Consider the following 18,146-nt stretch of genomic DNA (forward strand, 5'->3'; position numbering starts at 1 on the left):
TCAATTAGCATCTATTATTGTGAGGTCCAATATCTTGGGGAGGAGTGGGGGCCCGAAACATCCCCAGGAAACAGCCTTGCCCTCTCCTGCCACCCCACACCTTCACCAGACAGTGGGAGAGCAGATGCAGAGAGAGAAAGTGCTGCCACACTCCTCCTCACTGACTGTGCTATGCCCGGGCTGGTAGAGAACAAAACTGGATGTCTCCATGCTCCTTTTGCCATCTTTACCACACCTGGCTGCGGAAAGTGAAGCCAGATAAGGGCTTACATGAGTCTTTTCAGAACTGACAAGAGAATAATTAAAGAATCAAAAGTTTCTAACTGGCTGATGAATTACTGTTTGGTTTGGGGTGGGGAGTATTGATTGTTACTGATACTGTAGTTTTTGCAACATGTAATGTTTTATCTCTGGACTCTTCATTGATCTTCTAAGCAATGATGGAAAAACAAGAATATGAATGGGAAATAAATGTTAGGCAAAGAGTTACATGGGAACAATATATTATCAATATTATCACAAGCCAAGTATTATTTAATATTAGAAAATAATACATTTGATAACAACACAGTAATTATTTAGCTACGCATACAGTTATCAAAAAGGTGCATTAGCAAAGGACTAGCATTTTTTAAACGATCTTATTTTAAAGCATTTGCAGTTGTTGATAGTGGTTTCACAACCAGAAAAGCATACTGTGTTATACAATATAAAGCACAGAGCCCAGTTTAAGTCATCAGCAAGACCTCTGGATTTGAATATGTAGAAATCTAGTTCAAAACCCTAAACTAAATCATGAAGCTTACTGGAAAGCTGATGTAAGATGACCAGATGAATGGTGATCATTTAACTGACCTGGTGAACTCCTAGGGGGCTGGAAGACTGCCTTGGCCAGGGCGTACCCCTGTAGGGAGGCTGGTGAAGAGGAGGCATGGCAATGCCCAGCTTCATTCAACCACTTAGTAGCAAGAGGTGAAGAGGAAAATGGCAGTGCCCAGCTTTACCCAATGCTGGCCTGGCAAGAAGCATACCATGCTTCTCCTTGCTTATTGCAACATGCCCATGAGGGCACAGGATGATAATAGTTGCTGCCGTGCCCCTTGTTGGTTGCACTGGACATCGACCAGCACAGGATGAAGCCAAGAGTCACCTGCTCACACCAGTCAAACCTGCCTGAGCGGGTGGGGCAAAGCTTGGTGCTGCTTTGTCTATGCCCCTCTTCCCCAGCTGCACTCTACCGCAATCAGCCACCATGTCCAAGCTGCCGGTGGGCGAAGCCGGGTGTCCCCATGCCTATGCTCTTCCTTCCCAGACACACGGCACTGGGCTGGCAGTGCGAAGCTAAGCATCACCATATGTGCGCGACTCGTCGGCTGTACTGCGCCCAGAAAACTAGCTCCACCAGTCTGGGGCGCAAGCCGAGCGCTGCCTGTGCCCACCGGTAAAAGAAATGTCCAATCCGCCCCCTCTGATCTTTTAGCTACCTCCCCCCGCAGCCCACCGGCTGGACCTGTGGAAAGAGAGGCCCTTTGCACGATTCTCCCGAGTGTCCCGGTTCAGGCAGTTAACGGCGGAGCAAGCCTTGGGCATCGTCCCAGGTGTCGCCCCAGCCGTACAGGCTGCGCAGTCTGACCGGACCCGGGCAAGGCTCGTCCAGGAAACTAGCCTGTTCGTGGATTGGCCCTCACGGAGACCCATTGCTGGCCGCGGGGAGTGCTGGGAAAAAGAGAATATGGCGGCTGGGCCCAGCAAGACGGAGATCCAAACGCTCTTCAGGCGGTTAAGGGCTGCGCCGGCTAATAAGGTACTGCGACGAACTGTCGTTGCGGGGGCTTTTAGAGCGGCCCTCTTCCTTTGAGCTTACCAGCAGGGGTTTTGAAGGCGGCCCCTCCCAGACCCGTCGCCCCTTCGCAGGAATGGGGGCTGCGCCGCTTTTTTAGACTTAACAATCGGGGCGGGAGGGGCTGTAAGTGAACGAGAGGTCCCACCCGTTGGAGATCTGAGTACAAGAAGGCCCCTAATTTGAGTTCTTTGCCTCCTCGTTAAAGGATCTAGACGCTAGGAAGGACTTGGGTTGCCTGAAGTAGTGATGTGTTGCTGCTGTAAATCGGGGGAGAAAATGTAGTGCTGAGTGGTCAGAGGCCTGGCCTGGCGGGCACACAGCAGCGTCGCTCTTTCCCCTCCTCCCGCTATCTTGCGCTCGCGCTCCCCCTCCCAAACCACCATCGGGGGCTTTGCCCGTGTCGCCTTCCTATCCTCCTCTCTGTTTCTTATAGTCCTGCTTTGACTGTGGTGCAAAGAATCCGAGCTGGGCCAGCATCACTTACGGGGTTTTTCTCTGTATTGACTGCTCCGGAGTCCATCGGTCATTGGGGGTGCACCTCAGCTTTATCCGGTGAGTGCCAGTTAACGAGGTGGGGGATATGATCAGTCATTAACATGCTTCATCCTGCAGGTCTGATATCTGCTGTCTAATTGTGGTAGACTTGGTTGCTTTCTTTCGGAAGCTGTTGATCACCGTATATGTCAAAGGTATCCAAGAGTTGCCTAATTTCTGCCCCCTCCCTTTGTTTCGTTAGACTGGAATACTGTTACTTGAAATTAGGCAGGGGATTGAGAGAGGATTCATGGCTAGAACGGTAGGGAAGAAGCTTCTCCCCAATGATGATCTTTTACAAGAAAACTCTTCATGTTGGCTTTTGGTGCCAGAAGCAGCGAATTAACTTCATTTTATTTTGTGAATAATAATAATGTAGTGTGATGTGAAAGTCAAGGTCATGTAGTAGTTAGAATGTTAGACTAGGATCTGGCAAAATCCAGTTTTGAACCCCCACTCTGCGAGGGAATCTTGCTAGGTGATCTTAGGGCAGTCACAACGCTCTTAGCCTAACTTTGTTTAGGTTTGTTGAGAAAGGAATAATATTCTAAGTCACTTTGGGTTCCATTTGGGGAGTAAAGTGGGGTATAAATGAAGTGTACAGTCTGTGATAGGAATATCAAAAAGAGTCCAGTAGCACCTTTAAGACTAACCAATTTTATTGTAGCATAAGCTTTCGAGAATCAAGTTCTGTTCGTCAGATGCATGGTACAGAGACTCTTTTTGATTTTGCTACCACAGACTAACATGGCTAACTCCTCTGCATCTGTGATAGGAATGATTTATATTTTGATTATATTGCATGTGTGCAAATACATGTTTGAAAATAAGACCATTTTAAGGGTTAAATGAATGATGCAAGTTTGTGTTCTTTTTCTTTATATCATTTTTTACTGCCAGAACTTTTTGCTGAGCTTTTGTGTTTTCAGGGCTAAATAAACATTTGCACCAAAAGAAAACTTGAAGGGAAAATCAAGAAAAAAAGCAGTAGTTACTGGAAATAGGATGGTGAAATGGCTGCTATGGGACTTTCTACCTATTGAATCTTACTGGGTACTCTCGCTGTTTTCCCATAGATCCTCAGCATCTTCCCTCCTCTGCAATATGTAAAAATGCTGGTGTTCATTGCAGTACTTTAGGACTAACATATTTGTTACTGATTTAATTACCGTGTTGCCCTACTTCTCATATAGGATCCCAAAGAGATCTCCAATGACACAAAATACTAACAATTCTTTTAAATCATAAAAACAACTAAAATATTTATTATAACATAAAACCATTAAAACCAAAATAGGGGATAGGGTGGTACATCTCCAATTGATTTTGCTTATAAAATCAATGTTATATATCAAATTTCCAAAGGCTTTCTGAAATAAGTATGTTATATGTTCATGTTCTATTTGATGGCTTTCTGAATATGAGAGCTGTTTCTATTGTCCTGAGTTTTAATGGGACGTGTTCAGATATGAATGCTTTCTCTCTCTGATGTTTGGTCTCTGGCTGTTTCATGTATGCAAGTCACCACCAAGCTGCCTTGGTGGCCCTATGAGGGTGGAAAGGCAAGATAAAAATCTTGTAAGTAAATAAATAAGAATAAAGCAATATGAACTCCCCCTTAGAAGTGTATTTTGTTCCTTCTTTTAGTACTGCTGTTTAATCGTTGTATTTCAATATGTTACTGATGCTTGAAAGCACAAGTAGGTCATGTGAAAAGTGTTAGGGGTTTTTTTTTTACATGGTGTTCTATCTACTGAAACTTTAGACTTGATCTTATAGCACAAATTCTTCCGCATATAGATTATTTGCTCTTTATTTTATAGATAGGTGGGTATACAGAAGAAAGGTAGATTTCTGTGTTTCAGCAGAACTGTATAAAGATTTTTGTTCTCCTGTGACTTAAGACAAGCTAGAAGTGGTTTAGTTCCTTCTGGCTGCTGTTTCATGTGATAGAAATGTAAGACATTTGATGCATACTAATCGTCATGTATCTCATGTCCTGCAGTACCCTGTTGGGAGAAATGAAATAGATACCTCTGGGAGCAGATTTCAGGGTGATGAAAGGCCATTCAGTATCACTTGTGCTTCTGAATACCTATATTAAAAGAAAAGCATGGGCATGACAGTTCTTTCTCAATTATGCCCTGTGTTTTAAGATCACCCGTGTAGTGCATGGTGCTCCATCTCTTGTGAAATCCATGGCATTTTTGTGTGTGCACATATAAATCTTTAAAATCTTTGTCTATATGGTACCATTTTTTTCTGTAGATTTAAATTAAGTAAGACTTCAAGAATCATGTATAGACCATAGAGTGATGTATTGTCGAAGGCTTTCACGGCCGGAGAACGATGGCTGTTGTGAGTTTTCCAGGCTGTATTGCCGTGGTCTTGGCATTGTAGTTCCTGACGTTTCGCCAGCAGCTGTGGCTGGCATCTTCAGAGGTGTAGCACCAAAAGACAGAGATCTCTCAGTGTCACAGTGTGGAAAAGATGTAGATCATTTGTATCTACTCAGGAGGGGTGGGGTTGAGCTGAGTCATCCTGTAAGAGTTTCCCAGGGTGTGGAATGCTAATGGCGGGAGGCTTCACTGTATCCCAAGGAGGTTCTTTTGCATATGGATTGGTACTTGATGTGCTAATCTTCTCTGCAGGGCTATTGTCGGGGATAGAATGTTTTGTTAGCCTGGTGTTTTTCAGAACTGGAAACCATGCTCTGTTCATTCTTAAAGTTTCTTCTTTCCTGTCGAAGTTTTGCTTATGCTTGTGAATTTCAATGGCTTCCCTGTGCAGTCTGACAAAGTAGTTGGAAGTGTTGTATACGGTATACTCCTGCAGAGGTGAGGGGGTCTCTACTGTCTTTTGCTGATCGTAGCATCTGTTGTATTTTTCGGGTGGGTCTGAATACTGCTTGAAGGTTATGCTTTTTCATAAGCTTTCCCATCTGATCAGTAATTCCTTTGATATATGGCAAATATATACCCTGCAGCTGTGGACAAGTTTACATCGGGACCACAAAGCGTAGCATCCAAACAAGAATAAAAGAACATGAAAGACACTGCAGACTTGGACAACCTGAAAAATCAGCAGTGGCTGAACATAGCCTAACTCAAACAGGGCACAGTATCTTATTCCAGGACACAAAAATACTGGACAACACTTCCAACTACTTTGTCAGACTGCACAGGGAAGCCATTGAAATTCACAAGCATAAGCAAAACTTCAACAGGAAAGAAGAAACCTTAAGAATGAACAGAGCATGGTTTCCAGTTCTGAAAAACACCAGGCTAACAAAACATTCTATCCCCGACAATAGCCCTGCAGAGAAGATTAGCACATCAAGTACCAATCCATATGCAAAAGAACCTCCTCAGGATACAGTGAAGCCTCCCGCCATTAGCATTCCACACCCTGGGAAACTCTTACAGGATGACTCAGCTCAACCCCACCCCTCCTGAGTAGATACAAATGACCTACATCTTTTCCACACTGTGACACTGAGAGATCTCTGTCTTTTGGTGCTACACCTCTGAAGATACCAGCCACAGCTGCTGGCGAAACGTCAGGAACTACAATGCCAAGACCACGGCAATACAGCCTGGAAAACCCACAACAGCCATCGACCATAGAGTGGTTGGTTAATGGTAATAAAGCCAATAGACCTTCTTAGAGAGGAGTATGTTGCTCTTTTGTAGTCTCTAATGTAGCCTGTCTTACTACATAAAATGTGCTGAGAAGGATCACCTACCCATTTATTTTGGTCATCTTTGGGTGCCACTGCCATCTGAGGTTAGATGGGAGGCAACCTGAGAAAGGGCCTTCTCTGTCATGGTGCCAAAACTTTAGACCTCTGTCCACAGGATACTTGTTTGTCCCCCGATATTGCTGCCTTCCACTAGTAGATGAAGACTTTTTTTTAAAGTTTGGCATCCTCTCAATAACTATTACTGGCTTTCCTCCTTGTTCATGGTGGTGTTTTTGTGTGCATTTTTATTGAATTGTTTTTATGCTTGTTTTAAATGTTTTATTTTTTAAAAATGCTAGCTGCTTTGGGGGACCCTATTTGGGTAGAAAGGTGGTGTACAAATGTTTTAAATAAATAGAATAATTAAAAGTAATCATGTTGTGTGGTGAGGTGTGTGTGTGTTTGTTTCCTCCATTCAAAAAATCGGTGTTCTTTTTTTGACTCCATTTGGAGCAGCATAGCAAGTCTTTTTGCATATCGTTTTCATTTCTGAATCTCCAAATGTATTCTCCGTGCCTGGTATTTTGGTGCCTGAGTCAGAAAGTGACCACTGCTCTGTATTCAGATTGAATTGGCTCAGGTTAGACCATTTACTTTCCTCCTACATGGAGAGGGTGCTGGCAATAGGCTACATTGCCTTTCTCTGTTTTGAATTCTGAGTCTGACCTGGTGAACTAGTTTGCTTTAGACACTGACTTCAGTTTTTGTTCTGTTGCCAGGTCTACAGAGCTTGACTCCAATTGGAGCTGGTTTCAGCTGAGATGTATGCAAGTGGGTAGCAACGCCAATGCGGTAAGGATCCATTTGCAGTTTGGTCTTTAGTTTCATGTCTGGATATTCTTATGTTCTTCTTTTGAAGCTGTGAGGAGAAGTGGTGGTTGTATTCAGGAAAACACAGTGCACTTTCCGGAGTTCCTAGAACCCACAAAATGTGTGCTTGGAATCAGCAAGTAGTTGCAAGAGGGCTTTTAAATTTGCTTTTTCTCTTTTTGGTGTTGGGGCTCAACTACATTTTCTTTCCAGACTGCCTTTTTCCGCCAGCATGGTTGCACCACCACAGATGCCAGTGCCAAGTATAATAGCCGTGCAGCCCAGGTGTATCGGGAGAAGATACGACAGCTGGCAAGTGCTGCCATGGCCAAATACGGGAATGATGTAAGCGCCAACAAGCCTTTGCCCTTTTGGGAAGGATGTAGGGCCATGGTGCTTGTTGAGCTCAGTGGATTATCTTCTTCTTCAGCTCCTGATTGATGGGTTAAGTGGGACACCAGGCCATTCTCCAGAAAAGAGTGATGCTGACTTCTTCCTGGAACATACACAAGTAAGATGAGCCAAGTTTGCTTGCATTGCATCTTTCCACTAGAAGGCTTGTTTGGCATTATAAGTTACTATATTGATGTGACCAAAGCTGTGTCATAATGTAGAGCAGTCCTTCATGGAGACCTCTGAGTGTGGCTCAATGAGTTGGGCATGGAATTGCTGCTGGGTTTGTTCCCATGTATCTGTATGTAATGTTTACATATGAGTATGCCTTATACAGAGCTAGGACAGTGGTTGGTCTAGCCTAGTATTATCATCTGCTTTCAATTGCAGGAGATTAGTCTTAGGCAAGAGCCTTCCTCAGTGAGGCTTTGCACCTTTAAGTTTTTTTTTACCATCATGCTCTGAGATAACATGAGAAACAGGCCATAGCTGTTGTTCATGCAGTGCATCATCTTCCAGTAGGCAGCTACCTGTCTGGCCTCTGTTGGAGATGCGGTGTGCTGCACTAGGTTGACTCTGGATCTTACTTATTAAAATGAATACAGTATCTAACCCTTTCTGGGTTAGGGGCAAAATTGTTGAGTTCTACCTAAACTGGAAGACTGATTTCAATAGAACTTCTGTGTAAATATAATGCTAATTTCAGGAGACTAGGTGCTATTCTTCCAAGTTAGGGGAGGTAGGTCTGAAGACATTCAGGAGAATGGTCTGAATCCTAGCTGTGCTTGACTCTACTTTTTCTCAAAAGGAATCCATAATTGTGATTAATCTGACATTTTAATACCATTGAGAACACTGGTAATTCTGACTGGCTACTTGAAATTGTTCTTAATTATTACCAATAAGTGGCTGATCATTTGGGTGGTGATCTCATTGTACTGGATGATTCAAGCCATTGAACTTCCCTGATAACCTAATTTGCTTTCTTTAAGGCTTGTAATACCTGGGATGTGACTGAGACAGGTCAGAGCACTGTGGAATCTTCACTGGAGTTAGAGAGAGTTACAAAGCCATCTGAAAACAGTGAGGTTCCATGTGAGTGCCTTTACTGAAGCTTTTCTCTAGAGAGTGAATCTCTCTAGACCTAGGTGGAAATAATTATGCTGTTCTTAGGCTGGATGATGGACCGTAGGATCTGTGCAGTATAACTTTACTTTTACATGGTCTTTGGATATTATGCAGGGGTATCTCCCCACAATCTCTTGTCTTGGATGCTAGCTATATATATAGCAGAAAGACAGGATATAAACACCCTCCATAAAATGTACCATGATGTATTATTATATTTGAGAAGGTTTAGTTCCCTTGAGTAAGTGAAGAGTCTTGCAGCTGTATAGAGACTGAAAATTATCAGATGTGGGGAAGCTGATTTGATAGCTGATAGCAGTTTTTGCATCAAGGGGTTGTCCACAAGGTTACTTCCTGCCTGAAGGCTTCTGGATTGTGCTGCTGCTGCCAGGGATGAACAGTGGGTTGTACCCAGCCAGCATTCCCCTAATGGGAGAATGGTGGGGAAGGGCATTCTTAGTAAATTCTTCTCCTCCTTGCAGCCCCCTGACCCTCATGACTTTTCACATTTGAGGGTCCCATGACGGAGCATAAGTTTTCAAGGCTTGCAGGGTGTTGCTGAAGTAGGGGAAGGTGGGAATCGATTTGCTTCTGCCATCTCAAAGCTGCCCGAAACTAGCACAGCATTCCTATAAGGTCAAAGCTTTGTGGAACTAGAAGAAATGGGTATCTCTTTATTGAGTCTAAATGTGCTAGAGGAGTAGAACTGTGTTGTCCTTGGTGTAGTTTATATCCCGCTTCTGTCCATAGATCCCAACCAAGGTCCATCAACTGACTTGCTGAGCACTTCTCCTAAAGTCTCTCTTGGTAAGTGTAAGAGCTTGTTTCTGCTTTGAGATAATGACTCATCTGTTGCTTGGATTACCAGTGGCTTCTGTTTCAGTTGTTGGATCAATTAGTGAAGTCAGTATTTTTGTCCTGGCATCATAGAAGGATATTGAGCCTCCTCTTAGTCCATCCTTGGGAAAGTAATCCATTCTTTACACACAAGGTTAAGTGTCATTGCCCACCACTGTCTCACTTCCAGTCTTACTATTTGTTCTGGACCTTCTGTTGATATCAGTTCTCTGGTCTGTGCCATATCCAGATTGTAGCTAGAGCTCTGGCATTCTGGCCATCTTTTCAGTACCAATATGTGCATGTCTTTTTCTCCCTCAGACGCATCCATGTGTCTGTCTTCGCAAGGGGCTACTCCTGCCAGAGGTAACTGGCTACTTGTGGTGCCTCTGCCTTCTGTTTCTATGGTTCTGCCTTCAGCCCAAATGTTTGTCAATCTTATGTTCATACCAAGTGAGCAGGGACCTCTCTCAACTGGAGCAAAGTGTAAATCCTGTTTTCTGGCGCTTTTGCAGTCAGACAACTGGGCGCACATGGCTCTAGCTACCGAAAGGCATTTAAGACACCAGCTGCTTGGGCTCTTTTGAAATGGTTGGACAATCTACAAGCCAGTGAATGCATCATCCTTCAGATGAACCCTGCAGTGTTGCTGTCTTGATGCTGGAGGTCTTTCCAGAGGCAAAAATTTGTTCACGTGATCTGACATTCTACACTGTAGATGTTACTGTGTGGAATACTGTTTGTTGGGCAGCTGAGTTCTTTTTCTGACCTGTATCTTCTGAAACATCACTTCTTGCTGTGATCTCACATTACTTTTTTGCACCTGGGAGAGAAGGCCCAAAAGACTGTTGATCTGAAACTGCATGGTGTATGGCTTCATATTGGCTTTGGATCTCTGTACACTGTTGCCAAGACTGTTGGGTGTATTAACCATGCACATGGCACATTTGGCTTAGCTGCCCTATGTTCTGAAGCCTTTAAAGTATTGCTTATTAACAACTTATAGCTGTCATTGTTGTTCATGTTCATGTTCATTCATTCATTTATTCTTTTTCATTACAGAAATAAAGCCTTCCCTTATTGGAAAGAAGAAGCCAGGTGCTACCAAGAAAGGGGTATGTTCACTGAAATGAATTGTGTTTCCCTAGCCTGGTGAAACTTTACTCATTGGCCCATCCCCTCTGGCTTCTTCATCTGAATGATCCCTTGCAGTTTGTCTTGTCAGGCTAAAGAGGGTTTTCTTTAGTATTATTGCTCTGTTTTCCCCACTGTGTGGTATTTGTGGGTAGAAACCTTGTCTGCATTTGGATGCCGGTTCCAAAGGCATCTAATGTAACCCATGCTAGACAGCCATCACCTTGTAAGTGGTCATCACAGCACTGAAATCAACTTCACTTGTATGCAACAGTCACTGCAAGATGCAGCAAAGTCTCATGTCGACTAGGGGTGTGCACCCGAAAAAGATTCAGGTTTCCCGTTTCAGGTTTATCGAAAGCAGGAAAACAATTCAGGTGTTTATATCGCTTCAGTATGCTCTGCCCTGCCACTTTTTCCCTCAGTGGGAGAGGGAGGAGGGAACTCACGCTCCCAATGGGGGGAAAAAGCAGTGGGGTGGAAAGTTTAAAGCAACACTTTTATTGCCGCTGCAACCTAACCTTTGCAAGTTTAATGATTCAGGAGTATCTCAGAGCTCAGAACCCCTGATGTCAACCGGGCCCCTGTAATGGTCTCTCCCAGGCAGTTCTAATGGTCACTGCCTCATTCTGTACTGATTCTGTTTTAGTTGATATTCTCGAAGCCAGACATGGGGAGCAAGAGGTGCAGGATTAGGCTGGAGACCTTTAAGGGTAGGGTAGAAGGCTGTGTGTCTCCTAGAGATGGATAGCATTTCTGTCTCCATACAGATGCATATCCCTTCTGGTTGGTCTGGTGTATGAATCCTGTGTGAGCAGACTTCACAAAGAGATGAAGAAGTGTATTTTTTTTCCTTTTCAGGAATTAGTAGCACTCTCCAAATCAGTTCTGAAACAACAAGATTAACAAAGGCTCAGACTGTTCCATTGAATGTCTTTCTGCCCTCATCTTCTGCGTACTGTGCCACAGCTGACATCTTAGCAGTTACAATTTTCTCAGTTTTCTATTTATGGTCATTCTGGCTTTTCTTGGAGTTCTCACTGTCTTGCTTTTTCTTCCAGTTGGGAGCCAAAAAAGGTCTTGGAGCTCAGAAAGTGAGCAGCCAGAGCTTCACAGAAGTTGAGCGACAGGCACAGGTGGCAGAAAAGCTGAGGGAGCAGCAAGCTGCAGAGTGCATGAAGCAAGCAGAAGAGTCTCTGTAAGTGTGGCAAACTTGCAGCATCCTTAAGTAGGATACAGGTCTGTTTACTCACAAAAGAATGGAGACAGTGACTCCCTTCCCATAGCTTACAGAGGCAGGATTGGAAAAGTGTAGCTTTGCCCAGATCTAGACTACAGTGGCCAAGTAAACTGACAGGCAAAATTATGAGATACTGGGACAAGCTAATGTATCATGGGGAAGTAGCTGCGGGGGGGGGGGGGGAATCTGCTTGGACTCTGCAGTGGGCTGATTGCTGTTTTCTTGCAGAGTGACCTCAATGAGACTAGCCTACCAGGAGCTGCAGATTGATCGGAAGAAAGAGGAGAAGAAACTTCAGAATCTGGAAGGAAAGAAACGTGAACAGGCTGAAAGACTGGGCATGGGCTTGGTGTCCAGAAGGTACTTGCTGTGCTTGAAGAACAAGGAGAATGTGCTGGGTGGGTAGATGTCTCTTGTGTAATACCTGCCCTAGGTTTCTTGGCTGTTGTGCTACTACTGTTTAAGTAGGGCTTGAGTATTGCAGTTAAGAAGACAATCCATGGTGAGCTGTGTCCTAGAGTACACTCTATTTGGCATGACTTACGGATCCTGAGTTCCTTGTGAAGAACGTGGTCTGCCTTTGCCCAAGCAGAATCCTGTAGATGTTCAGTCCTTCACAGCATCTGTCTTACTGTAATTTGGTACACTTATGAGATGGATGAACTGACGCTCTTCTGGTAGCATATTTTTGGGTAGAATCTAAGTCTAGATATATAAAGAAGATTTATATTCTTTGAATATGCCCCACAGTTTCTGAATTCCACATTTGCTCAAGCAAATGGTTTCTGAACTGATTAGCTCACAGCATCATCTGAATGCATATGATACAGCAGCTTTATTGAAACTAAGCAGATCATTGGCAAGATGGGCAACTGCATGGGAATCCTGTGTATGCAGCCTTGAGCTCCCTAAAAAAAAAAAAACCCAACCCTGGTCCTTGTCATTGTGGTGATGTGTTTAGTATGTTGATGAGTGGTTGTTGGGATGTATGGAATTCTGCCAAGACTTTATCTGAGCTCTTCTTCCTACCAGTTCCATCTCACACTCTGTCCTTTCTGAGATGCAAGTGATAGAACAAGAGACACCAGTGACTGCAAAGTCCTCTCGGTCTCAGCTGGATTTGTTTGAAGATACTGGAAGCTTCACATCTGGACCCCCCAAGTATGACTGCATTGTAGTCTTCAGTTTTAATTTTTTTTGTCTGGTTTGGATAAATCCCATCATTTCTGTTTGTTCCCTAGGTATAAAGATAATCCTTTCTCACTAGGAGATGCCTTTGGCTCACAGTGGGAAACAGACAACTCCTCTTGGGGCATTGACAAAGGGGAGGAGGAGACGGACATCAATATCTCCAGCATCCGGCCCATTGGTGACAGGTAGAAATTAGTTAAACTTGGAAAGGAGCTTCTTGAAGAAAATACTTAGGGATATATAGTGTTACTTTTCATTTAGCACCAAAAAAGCTTTTTAGGCCTTACCAATACCTTTTGCCGAGAGCATAATCTAAAAAACATAATACCAAAATGGCTACATCGTTGTCTAATGTTGAGTTATTGTATACACTTCATCAAAATGTCAGGCAAGATCTTGGCTATGTCTTACGGCAGTATTTGGACTACGCTGGGGTCCCCAACTGTATTGTTCTGTGGGCATTTTGGGAATTTTGAGACCAGGTAGTAGGCATCACAGTAAAATGGTTTCTATTGGACATGAGCTATACAAATCACAAGATGCTGGGAGATTCCAAGCCAAACTTTCTATGATAGAGGCAGCTCCCTGTTGACACAAAGCTGATGCCTCATAGGCTCTTCTGGATCATCTCCTGCTCTGAAGACATAAAGGAAAGCCAAGACTTGATGAGGAAGGAAGTGGACATCAGGAAACACATTGGTGGGGAACCATGGACTAAATTGGGGATCTTAGGAGTTTAAATGGCATGCACTATTGCTGTGTGGTTGACTGACTTGCTGATGGAAGGCTGTGAAGCATTTTTTTAAATCAAAGGGAGTCAGCTTTTGAGCTGATGGGTCTAAGCTGCGGCTGTTTTTGGTGAAGCATGTTGAGTGAGTGAGTGAGCTCAGCCAATTTCTTTACTGTTTCAGTGAGTACAAAGATTTGTATGTTTTACTTCCTCTGCCACTCAGACCTACCAACAGAAGAGAAACTGAGAGCAAGATATCTGTAGTGGAGTCCAACGAAGCTCGACAGAAATTTGCAGGGGCCAAAGCCATCTCCTCTGACATGTTCTTTGGGCGGGAAGCTGATGCTGAGGTGTGTGCGGTGCCAATTCCTCAGTCCTTAAGTTGACTTTGCTGCCACCTTTGTCAGCAATCATAAAACAGACCACCACTAGCTAATTTTCTGTGTCTTACTTTCTTTCCAGTATGAAGCCAGATCCCGACTACAGCAACTCTCTGGCAGCAATGCCATCAGTTCTGCTGATCTCTTTGGAGAGTCAGAGTCTGTGAACTCAAGTATGTTAGCAAACAGCTTGAGAAGCGGAGCAGTATTCAGTGGGATATGGCCAGAGGACAAGTGAAGCCTCTACACCAGTTATTCAGAAATGATAAGTGGGCCAGTTGCATGTTGGGGACAACTGGGAACAAAGTGCAGAGCAGTTCGAATTAGTGCAGAGGCTCAAACGCCTAAGTCAGCCCCCTGCCTTTCATAAAAGAGGAGGAGCCACTTAAATTGCTGGAACAGTTGTAGCACCCTGTCCCACATGCCACCATCCTTATTTCCCTATAGGTGGTGTATCAATTGGAAATGTTCTGCCTGCTGCTGATATTGCCCAGTTCAAGCAAGGGGTGAAGTCTGTTGCTGGCAAGATGGCTGTTCTGGCCAACGGTGTGATGAACTCCCTCCAGGTGAGAAAATCACATGCTTGCTGAATAGACTGGTCTTGGCAGGGTCTTAAATGCCTCACAAATTGAGATTATCTGATAGCCAAATTCAACATGTTGGAAGCAGTATGGGGGAAATGGTTTGGATTTAATTTTTGTTGAAACCCTTGTGGGGTTCAAAAGCGTACCAGTTTTTTAAAATAGTAAGGTAGTCCACTAACGTGTTACTTTCCCACATGCAGTCATTTTGCTGCTTATTTAAATTACTTGGAACTCCTAGATCTTGCTAAATTGTGTATTTCACTATTGGGATTGCAAAGGAGGAGGTTGCAATCTGAGGCACTTTACAATTTATACCCATTGATCTAAATGAGCCTTATTGTAGACTGAAAGTGGCTTACTTTGAAGGCAAAATCTGCAAGGAGGCAGCAACAAGTATATACTTCAGAGGGAATCCTCTCCAAAGAGAATTGGAATTCCTTAGAAGCAAGCCCAAGAGAAACGACAACACTGGTGCTTGCAAGAAATTAATTCTTCCCATTTTCTGGAGATGATGGAGCTGAGCCAGTACAATGTCTTACTCAACAGTAGAATGCTGTTAGGATGAATTTTTTTAGCTAAGAGCTGCTGCACTTGCTTAGTTTAGCTTGAGCTAGCCCTGTTCTTCAGGAATGGCCTGGGGGCAGGAGACAGAAGCAGCAGCCTGGCACAAGAGCAACTGAGAAGTAGCAGTTTGGGCGTACCTGAGGTCTGGCATGGAGGCCCCCACCCCTCTGTCTCTCTCTTTCCCCCCCCCCTCCCTCTCCCTCCATTTGCCTCTATGAGGACATGTATCACAATTCTAAAATCATTAGGGGGCCTTCACAGAATTCAGTGTTATTACTTCAAGACTGAATTAAAACTTCTCGGGCTAATCAAGCTTCTCAGAACTCTTTAAGGTCAGTCCACACATGGCTTCAAGATTATTGGGGCTGTGTGTCAACCAGTCCTAAACATGGATGCTGCTGTACAGTAAGATTAGAAAGCCAGTTCCCATACTGGTCTGTTGCTTGTTTTTAAGTAGTCTCTTTGTGTGCACTGTGTAATTCTCTGCCAGTGAGAACATCCACTTTTATGGTTCACAAGACCCTAACATAGAGGTCAGTGGAACAGGCTTGCTTCCTTAGAATGATGTTAAGATGATACACTCTGTGTTGGCTTCTGTATTCAGATGCTTGCAATTCTTCTTTATCATGTCAGCCATTTATTGCACTCTCACTCTCACTCTCTTTTCCATCCCCTAGGATCGCTATGGCTCATATTGATGTTTCTGGGGAATTTGCTGCTTGTGGCCATCAGCGAAAAACCACTTGCACCTCAAGTCGTCTGGCAAAAATCTGCAGGATTGTTTCAATCAAGCATGGCTGGAGAGCTGCTTGAGAATAGAGTTGGACGGAGAAATGGACATGCCTGGCATTTGCTCAAAACTGCTCTGGACATCAGTTGTGTTAGAAACGTATTTTTTTCAAACCCAAACCTGCAAACAGACCATGAGCTCGTCCAAAGAACGTCCTCTCACTGCTGTGCATAGAGACAGGGTTGCAGATGAATGATCACATTGTAGTGCTGCTGTTTCTGCTTTTGTTCCACAAAGCTGCTCTTGGCAGAAAAAATATTGTGGAGGCAGGAAGCAGTATTGAATACTCTTCACCCTTCTGCATCCATGGGGACATTGTCATGGTGGGGAATCCTTAGGCTGTCTTCTAGCACACAGGAAAGTTTCCATGTCTGAACAAGTAATTCTTACTGCTTCTCGAAATCCACATGGTGTAAGCCAATCATTTTGCAGGCAGTGGCTAAAAAGCCTAAATCTACAGCAGACAGCAAAAGTTCAAAGCATGTTTGGAAAAGATCTCTGCATGGATTTATGCTGCAAGTATGGGGGATAGTTAGAAAATTAATTCTACCCTCCCCACCATAGCTTTGCAGAAGCAGATTCTGGAAGCATGTGAAATAAAGGAAGGTTGTCTGGCCTGCACTTTCATAGTAACCTGCTGCCTCACCTCATTGGTGGTCTCTGATTTCCATTAAGTTCTTCCTTGGAGAAAATGGGGGGTACAATGAGGCAGTATGGACTTTGCTCCACTGCCTCTGCCTCCACTCCTGGGATAGTGCAGCTACTGCTATTGCCACTCTCCCTCCCACTTGTTTGCACTGATAGATTTGCCTGAATGTTAAGGCCTTGCTGTATGTGGGGAAAGAAAGTTAATTAAAGCAATGCCTCTTCCTCCTACCCAAGCTTCATTGCTGTCCCGTTGTTCTTTCTACAAGCCAAGCAATTATGGGGTTTTTTGCCCTACATATTTAGTTACAGCTCTTTCTGTTACTCGAAGAACTGGAGAAGAAAAATGCTTCTTTATCTCCTACTGTGCTGCTCTGATGCCCAGGATGTTCAACAATATCCTGCCACAAAGCATCTGCTGAATCTGCATCCCTTATCAATGTCAGAGTTTGTTATGCTCTTTGACTGGCAGTGGAGTCTTTTTGGCACAGTGGGAGTGAAGGGGGACTCACTACTGAGACCAGTCTGCAGTTGCATTGTTCAGTAGCCGCTGTTGCAGCTGTCTCACCAGCATGGAATCTTCTGGTAGCTGCTGTTATAGCTGTCTCACCAGGGTGGGATTTCCTGCAAGTTCTTATCAAAACAGACCATATTCCCTAGGATAGTGGGCCAGTCTTGACTGTGGCAGGGCTAGTTCTTGCAATGGGAGAGCAACGACTAATAGAATGTTGTACACCTTGAGGTTTAGTAAGGCACCCTTGCAAGAAGGAAGGGCTCACCTTATAATGGAGCAATGTCTGTATTTGCTTCTGTATTTGATTACTTGTGAGTGTGGTTGACCTCCATTCTCCCTGTACGTTTCCTAAGAAGATAAGTGACTGCATGGACTTACTGAGTTGTTTCCTATTAGCACTTTGCTCTGTTGCCCTTTACATTATTTTCTCCCTGGGGTCTAAAAATGCACTGATGTTTATCTTTGACTATTGCAAATTTTGTCTTAAAAGAGGGTTACCTTTAGCACTTGCCCCTTTCATTGATGAGGGTTAGCTTAATGCTCTCTCTGCTCTTAGACTGAAAGTGAGTTCTTTTCTTGGGCTGTCTGTATACTCTTAAGTTAATGGTGGTACTAATGAGCTGTGTGTGGCCAGGACTGCGTCTCTGCTGTTGGGAGGGGGAGTCCAAAAGAGTCGTGTGGATTCTCCCCATCAAGTGAATAAAATCAAATATCTGTGTGTGCTCCATTTTATGGGTATCTCTTGTTTGAAAGGTAGCCTTGGACTTCTGGGTAGGTGTATGCAACTAGGAGGTACTGCCTCTTCTATACCAAGGCCTGTGAGTTGGAAGTGAAAAACCTGAGGCTGGGTAAATAAGTTCCATGAAAAAGACACCACTTCTAGTGCCTGTTGTGACTTATATGTTGACTTTTCCTCATGAGAGTTCGAAGCTGAAGGGATCATCCATACATATTGGTCTATCTTATGTGTGTATTTTGAGGTCCATAATTATTTTATGTAGGGAGGCTAGAGCCCTTTTGACTAATTCACATTTGTGATTGGGATTTCCCCCATCTGGATATAATTTCAGCTTTTGCTAATCTTCCA

General features: G+C 43.9%; 1 protein-coding gene across 2 annotated transcripts; it reads left to right on the forward strand.

Annotated features, from left to right (window-relative positions):
* Positions 1-1,655: 1,655 nt before the first annotated feature.
* ARFGAP2 (ADP ribosylation factor GTPase activating protein 2) lies at positions 1,656-17,786 on the forward strand. Of its 2 annotated transcripts, XM_054970362.1 has the most exons (17): positions 1,656-1,804; positions 2,277-2,395; positions 6,839-6,911; positions 7,143-7,274; positions 7,360-7,440; positions 8,315-8,417; positions 9,201-9,257; positions 9,609-9,653; positions 10,350-10,402; positions 11,483-11,619; positions 11,890-12,021; positions 12,694-12,822; positions 12,903-13,037; positions 13,806-13,932; positions 14,045-14,135; positions 14,410-14,528; positions 15,788-17,786. In XM_054970362.1, exons 1-17 carry the CDS (start codon positions 1,733-1,735, stop codon positions 15,806-15,808), a joined length of 1,626 nt encoding a protein of 541 aa, XP_054826337.1. In that variant the 5' UTR covers positions 1,656-1,732; the 3' UTR covers positions 15,809-17,786. The 2 variants fall into 2 exon arrangements, with proteins under 2 accessions (XP_054826337.1, XP_054826338.1); XM_054970363.1 differs by lacking the exon at positions 9,609-9,653.
* Positions 17,787-18,146: the final 360 nt, after the last annotated feature.

This window comes from Eublepharis macularius, chromosome 2 (assembly GCF_028583425.1).
Source record: "Eublepharis macularius isolate TG4126 chromosome 2, MPM_Emac_v1.0, whole genome shotgun sequence".
Taxonomy (NCBI): domain Eukaryota; kingdom Metazoa; phylum Chordata; class Lepidosauria; order Squamata; family Eublepharidae; genus Eublepharis; species Eublepharis macularius.